Source organism: Anser cygnoides, chromosome 19 (genome assembly GCF_040182565.1).
Source record: "Anser cygnoides isolate HZ-2024a breed goose chromosome 19, Taihu_goose_T2T_genome, whole genome shotgun sequence".
Classification (NCBI taxonomy): Eukaryota; Metazoa; Chordata; class Aves; order Anseriformes; family Anatidae; genus Anser; species Anser cygnoides.
Window position 1 is genome coordinate 4,249,547 of NC_089891.1, and position 15,371 is coordinate 4,264,917.

The 15,371-nt window shown below is 52.8% G+C and overlaps 1 protein-coding gene across 3 annotated transcripts in view; it reads left to right on the plus strand.

Annotated features, from left to right (window-relative positions):
- SEPTIN9 (septin 9) overlaps positions 1-15,371 on the plus strand; it is a 129,622-nt gene that overhangs the window by 18,140 nt on the left and 96,111 nt on the right. The window contains exons 1-2 of one of the 3 annotated variants that reach the window (XM_066980049.1): positions 5,867-5,936; positions 6,998-7,054. The exons of 1 other annotated variant lie outside the window; for it this stretch is intronic. In XM_066980049.1, coding sequence (XP_066836150.1) covers positions 5,882-5,936; positions 6,998-7,054 — 112 coding nt within the window. In that variant the 5' untranslated portion in view covers positions 5,867-5,881. Of the gene's footprint in view, positions 1-5,866; positions 5,937-6,997; positions 7,055-15,371 lie in introns of those variants that run through there. One more of the 3 variants, XM_048075920.2, reaches the window with a different exon arrangement.

The window sequence follows — 15,371 nt, forward strand, 5'->3', positions numbered from 1 at the left end:
TTAGAGGGACATCATCTCTTTGGAAATGTGGTTAACTTGAACAGTGAACTGGAAGTGATTTTAGACTTGACAGTAGACACAAGGTCTTTTCCCAGTCAGCATGGCTTCACAAGAACAGTTTTTTGTTCCTTTATACTCTTTTTCTTTCATCCTGCTGCTATACAAAAGAATTGCATAAACCAGCAAAACCGCCAGCACGTATACAGACCCACTTTTCCCGGTCCCTTCCAATCTGTGTGGATGCTTGTGTTATAAACACACATTTGTACAAATCCTCGGATATGTCAGCGTGGTGACGTGGCATCCTTTCTGCTGCCCCGTCAGATTACTGAAACGCTCCAACCAGACGGATCACAGATGATGACTAACAGGCTTTTTCATAAGAAAAACTGCTTGTGCTAATTTTTTTGTGCTTTCATGGTTGGCCAGCATATCTCTCAATGGCTATCAGCTGTCTAGGGCTTTGTGGACAGTAAACAGCAGACCGTGACAACCAGCGGTGAAATGCTTGTGATATTTCTGTCGATTGAGTACCTGAGGATTGAGTTTGCTCACCTAAGAACAAATTCCCAGGGACGAGGATGGTTCCTGCACTATTTGAAGGCTGTTTTAGGTATTGAGCACCCTACCAAAGCAGCTGGGGTTGTTCCAGCGTTTCGGTCTTGACACAGAGGTTGAATGTCTCTGACAAACCAAACCTTCAGTTCGAGCGTGATCAGCCGGACATGACTCAGGATGTCTGGGTACAAACGCGTGATGTGGGTTTGTGGGTCAGGCAAGGCCACTTTAACTGAGCTTCTCTGGCCTTGAGTTCTGTGGCTGTGTTAATTGATTTCCTGAGAGCTGCTGCAGTTGGGGTTAAAAGCTTGAACCAAAGCCTAAATGCGATGGAAGGTGGAAGTGGCGGCCCCCCGCCGTCTCACGACCGAATGCCAGGCCAGGCCCTTTCCCCGTTTAGCCCTTTGCTGTGTCCAGCAGCCCAGTTGTTGGCTGGGGGAAACTATTTGAACTTTGGGGGAAAAAAACAAGGCTTAACTTCTGCTGTCTCTTATCATTAGCACAAGCTTTTGGGGCATTTTATTAGTGTGAGAATGCACTTGGCACCTGCCAGAAGCATAACGTGGGAGGAATGTCTGCATTTTGTTCATGCCAATTTTCCTGAGGTTTCCTTGAGGGCTCTCTGATCCAGCCTTGGGCCGTTTTTTTCCTACGTGTGAACCTGTGGCTCTGCTTGTGTTAACGGTGCTGTGCTGATGGGCAGAGCTGTCCGGCGCCCGCAGATGTGAGCGAGCTGGTGATGGTGCAGGGCGAGGTGCGGAGCTGCTTGCGGTGCCCGCGGGGCAGTAGCTGCATTGATCCCTCCCGAGTCGGTCACCCATGCCCCTTGGGAACAGCCGAGGCAGCCTCCACCCCTGTGAAAAGCTCAGTTTGCTGCCAGAGATATTCGATCCAGAACGGAGCCGTGCACATGGGTTGAAGTTTTTGTCTAGCTGTGTTCAGCTTCTTTGGAAAGAGTCTCCATTACACAGAAACGAGAAAAGTGTCTTTATTCTTTGGTGCATGTTTCTGATTAGTGCTGGAAATAGGCATGAATTTTTTCCCCCCCCCTTTTTTTTTTTTAAACGTACTCCTTTTGAGGTTAATGTTGCAAGTGGATTTCAAGTTAATAAAAGTGAAGCTGTAATTGTGTGGTTCGCTGGAGTTGGGCTTGAAGCAATAGAGACTTTTTCCTGCTCTGCAAGCAGGCGCCTTTCCCTCGCAGTCCCCAGCTGCCTCCAGTGACCCCGTGGCTCTGCGATCGCTGACTGCAGGGCCCTGTCTCTGAAGGTGAATCCCAATTTTGGTGTTACAAAATGTGCAGCTCAGTCTCCAGCACCCGGTCTGATGCGTCGGAGAAGCCACCACTGGTTGTGCACTGCGGATTGAGCCCCGGGTGGGCTCTCCTCCCTCTGCTCAGAGCTCCAGTCCTGATGAAGACCTCTCCAGTCATTTATCTAAGGAGCTTTTAGAGCTTGTCCGTGTGGAGCAGGACGGGATGCAGCTGCTGGTGATGGCAGTTCTCTTGCTAACTTGGCAGTACCTGCGATGGAGATAAGATGAGGGAGGATTCACACTGTATGGTGCTGAACAGATGATCCTGAGAGTATTGTGACAGATATGCAGATCCCAAAAGGGAGTGGAAAACTTTTGCAGCAGTCCATCTGGATACCTGTGCCAGCTGTGCATCCTCTGCAGGGCAAGCGTGACGTCCTTGGCGCCATGTCCTCCCCAGCAGGCAGTGGAGGAGAGAGCGGAGGGCAGGGTGGGTTAGAGGAGATGGGGCTGGGGGCTGCTGCTGGAGAGAGACGAGTCTAAAATGCCGTCTTCTGCTCCAGAACTGCTTGTGCTGTGGACACCACCGAGGTGTTGTTCCGCTGGGGGTCTCCCAACCCCAACTCCTCTGTTGGTGGGGCCTGGGGAGGGCTCCGTGGCTTGGCCCGGACCCATACACCCCAGGAGGGAGCTTGGGTGGCTGTGGGAGGGCGCTGGTCTTGGATGGAGACATCTCCAGTGCTGTCCGGACACCCTGCTGTGCTCATGCTGAAGAAGGAAGCTGAATTCTCTGACCTCAGACCCACCAGTAACTACATTTAACGGAAGCAAAGGTCATGCTGGCTGCTCGGATGAGCTGGTGCCGCTTTGCTGACTCCAGCAGCGTGGGACGACTCCTGCTGGTTTTGGCCCATCCTATTCCACCACGACCCTTGCTTGGTTTGGGTTCCTTTGTTTGTTTGTTTTTTGTTTTTACTGGAATGTGTAGAGAGCGAGTTCCTGGGCTACATCTTCCATTGTTTGTCCTCACCCCGTGGTTTCTCTTCATAATGGAAATTGCTCGTTTGTTCTTTGATTTCTACATGGTATGAGTGTAGTGGCATGAACTACTCACTTACTGCGAGGCGAAAATAGATTTCAAGTTGCCTGTCTTGTTACCAGTGCATGTGCATGCAGAAAGTTTGGGATTTACCATGCAAAAAGTCTGATTTGTTTTGGAGAATGTACACGCTGCCTGTATTGCAGTTGAACATCTCTGGCACATCTAACATCTTGTTAGTGCTAGCTTCAGATTCAGCCAAGCCAACTGGAAAAGGCGCGCTGCAGTAAGGATAGATTTCCCAGACACACCGGCTTCGGTCTCCCTGCTGCCCTGCACCGCGTCTGCACGCCCTGCGTGGGGGCAAGTATCTACGAAATGCTCCCATCTCAGTGCTGGAATGCTGTACGTCCACGGCGTGTTATATTCCAGAATTGTAGGGGTTGGAAGGGACCTCAAAGAGATCTTTGGGTCCAACCCCCCTCCCAAAGCAGGTTCCCTAGAGCCTTTGGTGCTGCTGCTCTCCTCGGGTGCCATGTGGGCCCAGCCTGCGGATCTGGAGGGAATTAGTCCTCAGTTATGGAATGTGAAAAAGCATTGCTCGGCCAGCGAGCCGAGGTGAGGCTAAGCTCTGTGAAAGTTATAATTCTGTGCTGCTGTGACACATCCGCCGGGTTGAATGAGCTGTTCTTGGATCGACCTATTTTAGCTGCTGGACTCTTCCAGTTCGAAGTCATTCTGCTGGGGTGCGGGGAAGCATTCCAAATTTCAACCAAATAAAGCACATTTCATTATGTTTCTTAGGCCAGTGAGCCTCAATAAATTTATAGGATGGCCCGAGGGCACTTGAACAGTGTTGAGAGGGAGGGCTCATAGACGCTATGTCTGGGGTGGAAACCTTTGATTTTTGGTTCGCAGCCCCACAGCCGAAAACTGGGGCTCAGCCTGCTGTGTCCACGCTATAAATAGAGGTAACCCCGGAATGCTGTCAGCACGCCACATTGCTGGCTTCCTGGCAGCGTGTTCAGAGCAGCATATTTTTAGCTATTGCTTTCTCATTTTTTTTTGACAGATCTTCTCTTCTGCCTTGCCGGCCTGCCAGCTTTCCCTGCTGTGTATCTGCTTTCCAGGACTGAGCCCGGATCCTCCCTCGGTGGCGGGGCAGCGTGGCACCACGGGTAGCAGGCTGGGCTGGGACCCCGCGGCACTGCCTCCCCTTTCCAGATTCACTCTTAAGGTGTTGGACAACCTGGATGAATTGGTGGTTTGCTCCTTATTTCCCCTTCTGTTGAAAGGGGATTAACAGCATTACTGTGGGTTATTGTGTGACCCAGGGGTTGGAGCAGCAGCCGTCAGAAAAACTTCTACTCCTGCCTCCAATACAAGTCGGTTTCTTGCCCACCTTTTCAGTGACCAATTTAAAAAGCTTGCAAATGGTATTTGCAGATCCCCAGAGAAAACCTGCGAGACAGGGCAGATAAGCAAACCTCTCAGAAATGTTTGCATAAAAGTACACGCTCAGCCAGTCGTGCATGGATGCTCCGACGGCCGGGCTGCCTTGGACGCTCCAAGTCGTATGTGTGTTTTTCCACTGGAGTTGTTGCTAAAGGGAATAAAGCCTATTTCCTATGTGCGGTCCTGTCCAAGCTTGTAAGCTCCTCGCTCTGCTTCCACCCTGCTTTCCCGCAGTCTGAATGAAGTCTTTGAACATAAAAGGATGTATTTAACTAGCTCAGCATGGCTGCATATCTGCGTTGTTCAGCGTGCCACCCATAAGGGACCTTTTCCTCCTTTTTTTTTCAGCAATTATGAAAGCCAGGTTTCAGTGCCGCACCTTGCCTGCACGCAGAGCAGAGGTGTTGGTTCCCTGCAAGGAGCTGAGCCAGGACTCGAGCTCTCCTGCAGCCCGTCTGAAGAAGTGGCATTTAAAACCCTGCTGGGCACGGGAAACGTGCCCTGTCATCCTTGCCAGAGCAACAGGCATTTAGGAGGAGGAAATAATTGAGAAAAAATGAGGCACTGTGTTTAAAAGAAACAAAAATATGATGCTGGTTAAAATGTTTAATGCTGATTATAGTGCACGAGCGCCTGGAAATTTCAGCCCTTCTCTCAGCGTAATGGAAGCTGCGGGCTGAGGGATGTGCGCAGCAGCAGAGCGCTCTGTGGCAGTGCAGGTGAAGCTCTCGGGAGGATGGCCTGGGTGTTTGCAGCACAGCTGGATGGCCCCAGACGGGTTTCTGGCTGGTGGGGGCCAGGACCTGCTGGCAGGGTGCAGAGCTGGGTGGGGGAACGGCTCCGGGTGGTGCTGGCCGGGGCTCCCTGCGGCCAGGCAGCTCCGCCGCTCCCTGGGACCAGCCCTGCGGTTCAGCCGCCTGGCTTCGTAGGCACAGAGGCTTTTTATATTAAAAAAGGAAAGGGAGAGAGAAAATGCACCCACGTATGCATATATACAAGCAGAGGCTTCTAAGCGTGAGACATTTTTTCCATGTCGAGTTGCCAGGCAGCACTTTTCCCTTCCCTCCCTCCCTCCATCGCGGGCTCGCTGGTATGAAAGTTTTCCTGCCTTTTATATTTTTTTTTTCGTCTTTTGTGTATGATGCAAATTCCTGCAGCTGACAAGGTTTGTAAGGCTGTGGCTGTGTCAGATATCACAGTTTCGGGATGTTTTGCAGCTTATAATGGTGCTGCTTTATTCCTTTTGCTGACTGTCCAACAGATCTGGTGGATGTTGAGAAGAGAGGATATTTGTTCAAAGTCTATCACTTGTAATTATATAACACCGCCTAACGAATCTGGAAGTCTCTCACCTGTTGGCAGAGTAGATATCCCAATTGACAGTCTTGGTGTGTGCTCTGGCAGGCTTTGTGCTGATTCTTTTCCTGTCTACTTCTATTGTGCAAAATAAAAAAAAAAAGGGGGGGAAGCTGAGGCACTGATCGGGTTACAGTTTCTGCAGATGGCTAAGCTGTAATCAAAGGCTTGTTGCCATGAATTTTTGTTCTTGCTGATTTTTTTTGGCCCACCAGGGGGATGACTGTTGTGACCATCACCACGTCACCAAAAAGCTGCTGGGAGTGCAGAGAAAGTGAGTGAGTTGCTGATGGATTAGAAATGATGCTGTAGCTGCATGCCCTTCCGTCTTGTGCGAAGCGAGGAAACAGTCACAGGTTGATCCTGGGAGGTTTAGGTTTGGCATTTGGAAGAATTTCTCCATGGAGAGGGTGGCCAAGTGTTGGAACGTGCTGCCCAGGGAGGTGGTGGAGTTCCCATCCCCAAAGGCATTTAAGAGACATGTGGATGTGGCTCTGAGGAACATGGTTTAGTGATGGGACTCGGCAGGTCCAGGTGATGGTCGGACTCGGTGATCCTGAAGGTCATTGCCAACCTGAGTGATCCTGTTGTGATTCTGTGAGCCTGGGAGACCGGCAGGCATGCAGGCGTTACCTATTTCAGACAGCAATTGCTATGGGAATGAAGGAGACAGATCTGTCTGCTTTTTGTCTTTCAAAGTAATGTGTGATGAAGGGTAAGCTAAGCTTTCCGCACGATCTTTCTCCAGCACAATGCATGTGAATTAACCATCTGCTACCCCAGTGAACACAAAGAAAACATTTGAGTTGAAAAAAGACTTAGCAAAATTAGCCCGACATCTGGATCGCTGTATTCTGGCTTAGCATCTGCCTGCAACAAGTGATGCATCAGGTGTTTCGGCCAGTCCTGTCCCACAGCAGGGTTCTCAGAGACGGTGCCTTCCCAGGATGCCAGCTACATCCAAGGGGACCTAAAAAGTGGCTTATAAAAAAAGATGGAGAGCAACATTTTGCTCGGGCAGATAATGATAGGACAAGGGGGGTTGGTTTTAAACTAAAAGAGGGAAGTAGTAGAGTAGATATAAGGAGGAAATTCTTCACTCATGGGGTGGTGAGGCACTGGAACAGGTTGCCCAGAGCAGCTGTGGATGCCCCATCCCTGAGGTGTTCATTTTTATGACATTTATTACATGCAACATTCCTTCCCTCGCAGATTGCTTAGGAGATTCCCAACAGAATACGTGCCTTACCAGATGTAGTCGTAGCGTGGAGATTGCTCCACATATGCTCTCCACATGAACTCCCTTAGCCCATGCAAACCTTCTTCTTGCTTTAGGAATCACCCGGACTTCCAGTGGGAGACTGCGGAGACTCAGTGACCAGACGAGTCCAAGTAAGTTACGTGAATCTCTCCTTGTGAACCTTCCTCATCCAATAAAAACAAACAACGATAACAAAACGGGCTGGGAGAATGCAAGAGGTGACTCCAGAAAGCACATCTCCTGCCTCCTGTGCATTGAATGCTGCCTGCTGATAGATGCAGAGCTCTCTGCTGCAGGGAGAGAGCAGCATGCATAGAAAAGAGAACAGTATATATAAAATAACTGAAAAGAGAGAGCAATATAAAATAAAAGATTAATTACTTACTGAATAATGATCCAGTGAGAATAATTAGAAAGCCCTATCTCAGTTCAAGGGGTCTGACACCAGGTAGCAGAAAGCAGGAATGGCCTCGGGTTGAAATATAGCTTTAGCAATTAGTGGCTCTCTCTTGCTCTCCTTAGCTATTATTTTTTATTGGATGTGGAGATTTATGGATTATGTGTGCTTGTGACTAATTTACACTCCTAATTGCAGTTTAATGTTTCTGAGGCTGTTTCTGATTCAGAAGGAAGCAAGTGGGAGGGTTCCTGTCTCAAAGAAGGTGTTTCCCAGCCTCTGGAAAGCAGCAGTCTCAGTGTTTGGGGTACCTGAGACCATCTGCAGTGTTGTTCATGTGCGTGACACTACTGGGAGCGCTCAGGCACACAGACAGGTCCCTGATGCTGGCCTGCATTGGCCTGACCCCTTTTATCCCCTGCGAGCAGAAAATTTCCCTCTTATCTAAAGCACACAACAGGAAGCTGAGACAGCCCAGTTCTAGGCTTTTCCTTTTGCTGGCCCTTTTTGCTGGCTCTGCTAGTCCCTCTGATGGACTTGTGCTGCTCCGTGGTCCAAGCCCCTGCGGGAAGCATCTGGCTCTGGAGTCGCGGTCCCCTGTACACCATGGATGTTCATCTTTCTTTTGGTGCAGCTGATATCTTCCTTCACGTTTCCTTACATGAGAAGTACGACCTCCCCTTTGGCATTTTCTCTTTGCTTTCTCTGGGATGCTGACTGTCACCTCTGCTGCTTGCTGTACCCCGAGAGCCCCACTTGCCTCCTCAGCACCCTGTGCCGGCCACGTTTGGTTCAGGGCTTCCACCCGCTCCTGTTCCCTTGGTCTCTGTCACTCACAGTCGCTCCCTCTGGGCTCTGTTTGCTATTTCAATTCATCTTCTCAGCCCTCATATCCTGTCTCAGCTCCCAGATGTACTTATCAAAACAGTCATTGTCAGCTTTTCCCTCTGTGCTGGGGGGGGGAAAAGCCACCCTCGGGAAGCCTTTCTGGAGCGGTGACTTCAGCATTTTGCTGTATCGAGGCATGAGCACATGCGGCATGGGGATTAGTCACAGACATCTGGTCAAGGGTGCACTTAAACACTCGGGAAGCTGTGACACTGCCTGCCTGGCCTTCATCAAAAGCTAGTGATAAGCGCAGGGGCAGGTATTCCGGATATGGCCCAGGCAAGGTGACAGGGCACGTCGTGCGCCGTGACACGATCCTGCTGCTGGGACACTCGCTGCTCCGGATCAGGAGCCTCGCAGTTGTCTCCTGCAGAGGTCTCCTACGTGGGTGTTGTGATGTATGGGTGGGAGGGTGTAAATACGGTCAGAGCAGGCCTTTGTGCCACAAACCAATATCAAATGGCTGGAGAAATGCGTTGCGTGGAGTCGCAGCGCTGGTCTGGGCGCTGCCGCCCCGCGCTCAGCCCGGGAGCAGGGAACTGAGCTGCTCTTCAAAGCTGCCGCTCCAAAACTTGGCCGCCGGTGCAGAAGCTGCTGGTTCTGAACTGAATCGCGTGTTTATCTCCTGCATGTGCAAAAACAAAACTGCCGTCGCAGCCCTCGCATCGTGTGTTTTCGTATACATATGTCCAAGGACAGAAAGGGGATTTGGTACCGCTCCAAAGGCAACTGGAGTGTGGAGAATCTAAATTGAAAGACACAGCACATTTGTTCAAGCCTGTTTTCTTTAGGCTCTAATTATATACTTTTCCACTTTTCTGGTGAGAGACCTTTTAAATTTTAATGTATTTTTTTTTTCAAGTTAAAATCAAATGAGCAACTCAGTGCTCCGGTTTACACTGCAGTAAATATTTATGGCTCCGTATAACTGCAGCTCAATTTCCCCTTGTTTCGGATCCAAATGTTCTCCTCTGCACATCTGGCCCTGCACCCAGAAGTTTTTATTCTTGTGAAAGATAAATTGGGACTGGGATGACTGAGCAGTGGCTGTAAATGAAGCGTCACAGAAGGGGGGGGTTGTTTTGGGCTCCTTGCCACCCTAAACAAAGAAAGGGATGACATGCATTTCCACAGCCACTGACTCTTGGGCTCTAGATAGCTCCACAGTCATCCGCAGACCACGTTTAGCCCTGGGACACGCAGTGACATTAGGATGCTGGATCTGGCCTTGACTTCTTCTGGGAACCCTATTATGTGACTCCTCTTGGTTTTTCTCGTCCCCGGTTGTGTGGCACTGGCATCCAGCGTAGCTCAGAGAGCAGCAATTCTGGGACTTGGGAGCTTCCGTTTTTGTTTTGTGCGGGCCTGCTGGGCAGTCCTGGGAAAGCCGCTGTGCTGGGACCCGTCTGGGCTTCTTGTGGGTCCGTGGAGAGAGCTGGGGGCTGTCAGAAAGCATCCCAGAACACCTATTGGAGGTTGGGAAGTGTAAGGTTCTTGAAGGAACCCATATCCTCATAGATTACAGGGGAGTGTAACTTGTTTAGGTAGCTACATTCAGGAGTATGGGAATCCTGTGCTTTGTCTCAGTTTTTTTTCTTTTGCTGCAAAAGTGGAGTCAACCTCCTGAGAACTGTGCTGGGGAGGAGACGCCAGGATAAGACGGTGTTTGAGTGCCTCAAGCTTGTAGTGGGGACTCTGGCTGCTATGTGAAGAGATGCCGTGGTCACTGGTCCTTCTGCCCTACAGATCTGCCGCGGGCTGGGGTGATGCTGGCCGTGGGGTCCTGGCTCCCCCCGGCAGCAGTGGGGCTGGAGGGGCCCCGGCACGAGAGCCAGGGCAGGGGAATTTGGGGTTTGGCACCGGCACCGCTCGGTTAAGGCACACAACCCTGCCCTTGGGAGCGTTTTGTGAGTGATTTGGAGGCTCTGTTCAACGCATGGCTGGAAACAGGCAGTGAGAGGAGTGGGAAGCCTTTCCTAAAAGGCTCTGTTGTGCTTTGGGATTTTGGCCCCTAAAATGCCACCGTCACCTGATTTTTGGTAGCTTAGGGTAATATTTTTGCAAGGCTAAGAGCGGTGTGTTAGGGAAGTTACTCCCACCTCATTTTCCTACAACTGTACCTGACGAGTTTGAAGGAGAGAAATATTTGCTGACACTTGCCATCCGGAGCAGGGCTGCGTTCCCGAGCAGGCCAGAAAACAGCCCCAGAGCGGTTGGAGTGGAAGAAATCGGCATCGTGTTCCTCCTGGGCAGCCAGCTGCGCTCCGGACTTTGATTTGCTTCCAGACTTACAGGTCGGGCTTTGCTAAGAGGAAGGACCTCCTCTTGCAGGGGCAACACAGGAGGGTCCAAAAAAAAAGGTAGAATTTACTGATTTAACTAAAACAGCGTGTCTCTCCGAAGGTAAAGGCAGCTTGGGGCGGGAGGAGGATGCCTTCCCCTTGTGCTACGGCACAACTGCTGCCGCGCCGCTGCTGTTTCGGGGTCAGGTGCTTTGTTGGTGAGAAACCCCGCAGGGCCGGCAGGGGAACAGGTGCCTCTGCTTTTCCCCGCGCCGGCTTTTGTCTCGCTGCAAGGCCGCCCGGAGCCGAGCGGGGCAGGGGCAGGCTGCCAGGGCCAGCTGCAGCGGGGCAGGCACAGCGCTCCCAGCCAGGGGCGTCGGGGCGCGAGCGGCCGCACTTCTGCATCCTCAGCAGTTGGCCGGAGATCAACCACAGCTTGTCTCGGTGCTTGTTGGAAGCACAGGGCATAATTTAGAGAGGCGTAAAGCTCCAGGCCAGCTATCTGGGTTGCATTACAAAGGGGCGCTCGCTGATGTCATGAAACCCTTCATCAGAGCGGTTTGTCTCATGGTGTTTAAATATTTCTGCCGGGTATAAAGCCTGGAGGCAGTCCCGTGCCAGGCCGTGTGTTTTTTGGGTCAGCTCGGGCCCCTTGTCCACCCTTTAGGTTGGCGGTGGTAGACAGCAGCCTCAGTGGGTGGGCAAGCAGGGTCCCAGGGCCACGGGACGTGAGCGAAAAGTTTCTGGTCACGGTGTGAGCCTGTGCCTTGTCCTGGGGGTGGTGGCACCACGCTGCAGAGGGCCCCAGGACGTCCCCGCAGGGGCTGGTAGCTGCTGCTTGTGGCTGGTGGTGTCAAGCCCAATTACAGCTCTATGTTCAGGGCTGTGGAATTAAACCAGGATGAAGAACTCCCTTGCTAATGACACTGATCCTTGTGGAAAGGCTCTGGCAGTGCCAGGGGAAAGCAATGCTTCCTCCGTTGTCTGTCAGCCAGGGACAGTGTGTGTGAGCGGGCACTGCAGGGGGAAGCGCTGTGTCCTGGGGGTGGGTGCACGGCTGTGGGCACAGCTTAAACTGGAGCGTCCCAAACTAGTGAACCCTGCTGAAGTCAGATGTCGCAGTGATGTACCCAGTTCATGCAGTGAGTTGAAGGTAATCACGGCAATAGCTCCTGCTGTTTCCATCTTTCGGTTCAGTCCCTTGGCCTGAGGCTTTCTCCTCTCTTTATGCTTGGAGTCTGCAAGAGAGCAGCTTTAGAAGGGGGTTATGTCAGGTTGCAGGTGAACCAGAATAGCGGAAATAAAAGAAATGTCCAAAGCCACGGTCTCAATAGACAAACATAGGTAGTTACATAAGCTAATTCAGAGTGCTATAAAAGCCATTAGGTCTTTAGATTTTTTTCCCCAGGGAAACACTGCCAGGACTGTCAGGTATCTCCTGCAGCTCACACGTGGGCACCCCCACTACGCAGCACAGCCCTCTGTGTATAATCGTGGCATCTGAGTGAGCCGAGTGTGGGAGCCCCTCCTGTAAACCTTTGTCCTGACCTTCAGACAATCCTAACCTTTACTGAATCCCGCTTTAGTTTCCTCTTGGCACACCAGGATCCAGGCTGGGAGCGCAGCACTGGTGCTGCAGCTGGAAGCTGGGGGCACGCACGGCATCCCGGTGCTGCTGCTTCTCCCAGCCTGCGCCTTTCTCCTTGGCAGAGCTGCAGAAGGGTTAACTCGAGGCTTGTGGCCTGCGGCCTGGTTGCTTTGGATGTGTCCCTAGATGAGGTCATACGGATTTCTTCGGGCAGCCTCTATTCCCCTTTGTTTTAAGCACCACACTGGTCACACCAGCTGCGCGGGTCTCCATGCCAAAGAGCGTCCCCGTGCACATGCACCGCTTGCTCTCCTCGGGCTCCCAAGTGACAAGCCCTCGTTTGACACGTGTCCTCCCGGCCTTCCTCATCCAGAGGCGAAGCAGCAAAAGGTGAAGCCTGGTCACTTTAGAGTCCTTTCTGCTGTGGGGCAGCTCCAGGAGCGTGGCTCTGCAGGAAAGCCAGAGCCCAGGCAACAAGAAGTTAAAGAGAAAAGGCTGCTCCTGGTTCAGGTGCTGGGTTTCCTGCACGGACACAAGCACTGTGCTTGCATAACGCAGGCACGTGGACTCGGAGCTGCCTGGGATGGTCCTGTGGGGGTGCCACGTGCTTCGAGTGGAGATGTGCATTAGTTACAGTGAATGAGGGAGCCAGGCTCTTGTGTGCAAGCTAAGAAGTTAAGGAGTAGTGATAGGTGCCCTGGGCCTGCTTGCTGTAGAGGGGATGTGCTGAGCACTGGCTTGTCATCCTCTTCCTTTACAAGATCTGTGAATCATCTCCAGCCTTGTGTGTTGTGATGGTCTGAGTTAGTCCCTGAAGGCTGCTGGACAGGTGAGCAGGCAGATTGCTTGGCTTTCGTCCTGCAGCACCTGGCACCGGGGGCTCCGGTGGGAGGAAAAGGGAGGTGGTAGCGATATAAATCAGCAGGTGAGGAATGACTGCAGAGTTGTTGCTCTGTAATGTTTGGGGGACACAAAACAGCTTCAGCTGCTGGCTGTGTTTTAGGGTATTCATCTTCCTCACTGTAGCTGTTGCTGAGTGCTGACAAGCCCCGTAGCGCTCTCCTGAGGACAGGAGAGGCAGAAGTGCAGCGTGCACCTGCTGCTGGGCTGTCCCTGGGGAGGGTACCGATGGCCCCTGGACCAGGTGTCCCTGGAGGGACCTCCCAGGGCCCTTTCAGGAGATGCTCACAGCAGCTGCGGCAGGGAGGAGCTGGGGGAGCAGCGAAACAACACAGAAATACGGCTTTATCTGATTCGCTTCATATGTTTCATCCCGTTGTGAAGGATGGAGGAATAACAGCCCGATCCTCTAGAGCAGGACACAGAGCAGTAAGTTTGCTGTCACCTCTGCTGGCCCCAGCATGGGTCCTACGAGGTGCACGGCTGCCCTGGGACGTTGCTGACCCGAGGTGCCACGCTGAGCCCATGGGGCGAGCTGATGGAGGCAGCGAGGAGCCCTCCGGGGGCTGGAGGGAGCCAAAGGTGCTGCTTCCAGCCAAGGTGTGGGGTGTGCAGCAGGGCACCCCTGCTCGTAGGAGGAAGGAGCACCCTGGTGTGCCTGGGCCTGGTTTGGGTGCGCTAACTCCCGTGGTGCTGGTTACCTAAGCAGCTGCGTGCGGTCACATTTCTCTCCGTCGGCTACGTGCGTCTCCCCATGGCGTTTGTTTTCCTCATCCCTTTTGTTGCTGAAACGTCAGTTTGCAAATTGCTCTTGGGCACGTTGGCAGAGCTTCTCAGCTTTCCCTCTTCCCCTCAAAGCCTGGCGGCCCACACCATGTGGGCACGGCGGCAAGGTCCCGAGCCCCGGCTGCACACCACAGGCATGCTCTGAGCCGGCGCGTCCGGCGGTGTCTGGCGTTTACCAAAACCCCTAATTGCACCTTGGGCAGGGAGCACCGATTTACTCCTGGCTATATTTATCTTGTGCCCGGGACTGCAAAAAAGGATGGGAGCGCAGCCTTTCCTGCCTGTCCCCGCAGTGACAGGACTGTGTCTGCCAGGCAGCTCTGCAGCCGGATAAAGCGCTGTAGGTGTTTGGGGCCGAGCTGCAAAACGTGAGGTCTCCCTGCCAAAATTTGGTAGCCATGAAAGCAATGCACGAGGTCCAAGGAAAGCACCAGTAGCGAGAGGCATTCCTGATTGATTGGCTCCATGGAGCAGCCCCTCCTTGGCTTCAGTTTCTTGTAACTGACTCTCTGATCCAAAGCAGGTTATGGTGCGCAGGTCCCCGGGCTGCTAGGGGAGCTGGAGGCACCGTGGTGTGGTGGGTGAACCCTGGGCGAGCTGCTCGGGGGGTGCTGGAGGGGAGCAGGGTGCGGTGCAGCCTGGGCACTGCCTGCTGAAGTAAGCCCAGAAATAAGAAAGGCAGCTCCTGAAGGTGTGTGCAGGTCTTGATGCAGTCTGTCTTAATTTATTCTGCCTGCTTAAGAGCCCCTCTTAAACCCCCTTAAAGGCTCCATTTGCTCCGATGGCTCCTTCTGCCAGGCGGGATCTGTTACAGCTGCCCAGGAGGCTGCCGGGTGCGGAGCAAATGACCGTCTCTCAAAAGAGGAGCAAATACAGCGATACTGTTGGGAATCACCGCAGCCCTGCAGGAGCCCCCTGCTTTTGTGGGGTCCCCGAGCAGTGAGCTGGGGCAGGGCGGCTGGCGAGAGGGCTCCGGGGCCAGGCTGGGAGAGTCAGGGCTGGAGAGAGGCAGTGGAGGGCCCTGGAAGAGTTAAGGTTTATCTGGGAGGGTGCGAGCCCGGTTCCTCCTGCCTTGCCTTTCATTCTGCGCTGCCAGCTGCTATTAATACTTCAGCACATGAGTGTTAAAGCGCGAGCAGAAAGCCCGGGGAGGATATGCTAGGGATTTCCGGCAGTTTGAGGCTTGCAGGCAGACAGAGAGGTTGGGAGCCAGCAGAGAGGAGAGCCCAAAGAGGGGCTCTTAAAGACACACTGCTCCCGGCATGGATGGGATGGGATGGGATGGGGGAGATGTGTGTGCAGGGGCTCGGGGCAGGAGCCCGAGGATGTGCTGTGCTGCTGCCACCACTTCAGCAATCCCCTGCTCTGACTGTCACGCACGCTTTGGATTGTGTCCTGGACATGCTCTTTGGCTTGGGGAAAGTAATAACCCGAGAGGATCTGTGTTTCCCTGGGCTGAACAAATATGATTTTTCATAAAAAATAATCAGGGAGGGGCAGAACTGCGCTTGGCAGCAAATGTGGAGTGAGAGCCCTGCACTCCGGGGCCAGGCAGCTCTGCATCTGCCGGGTGGGAGAGGGGGAAGGAGGAGAGGGGAGGGAGATGA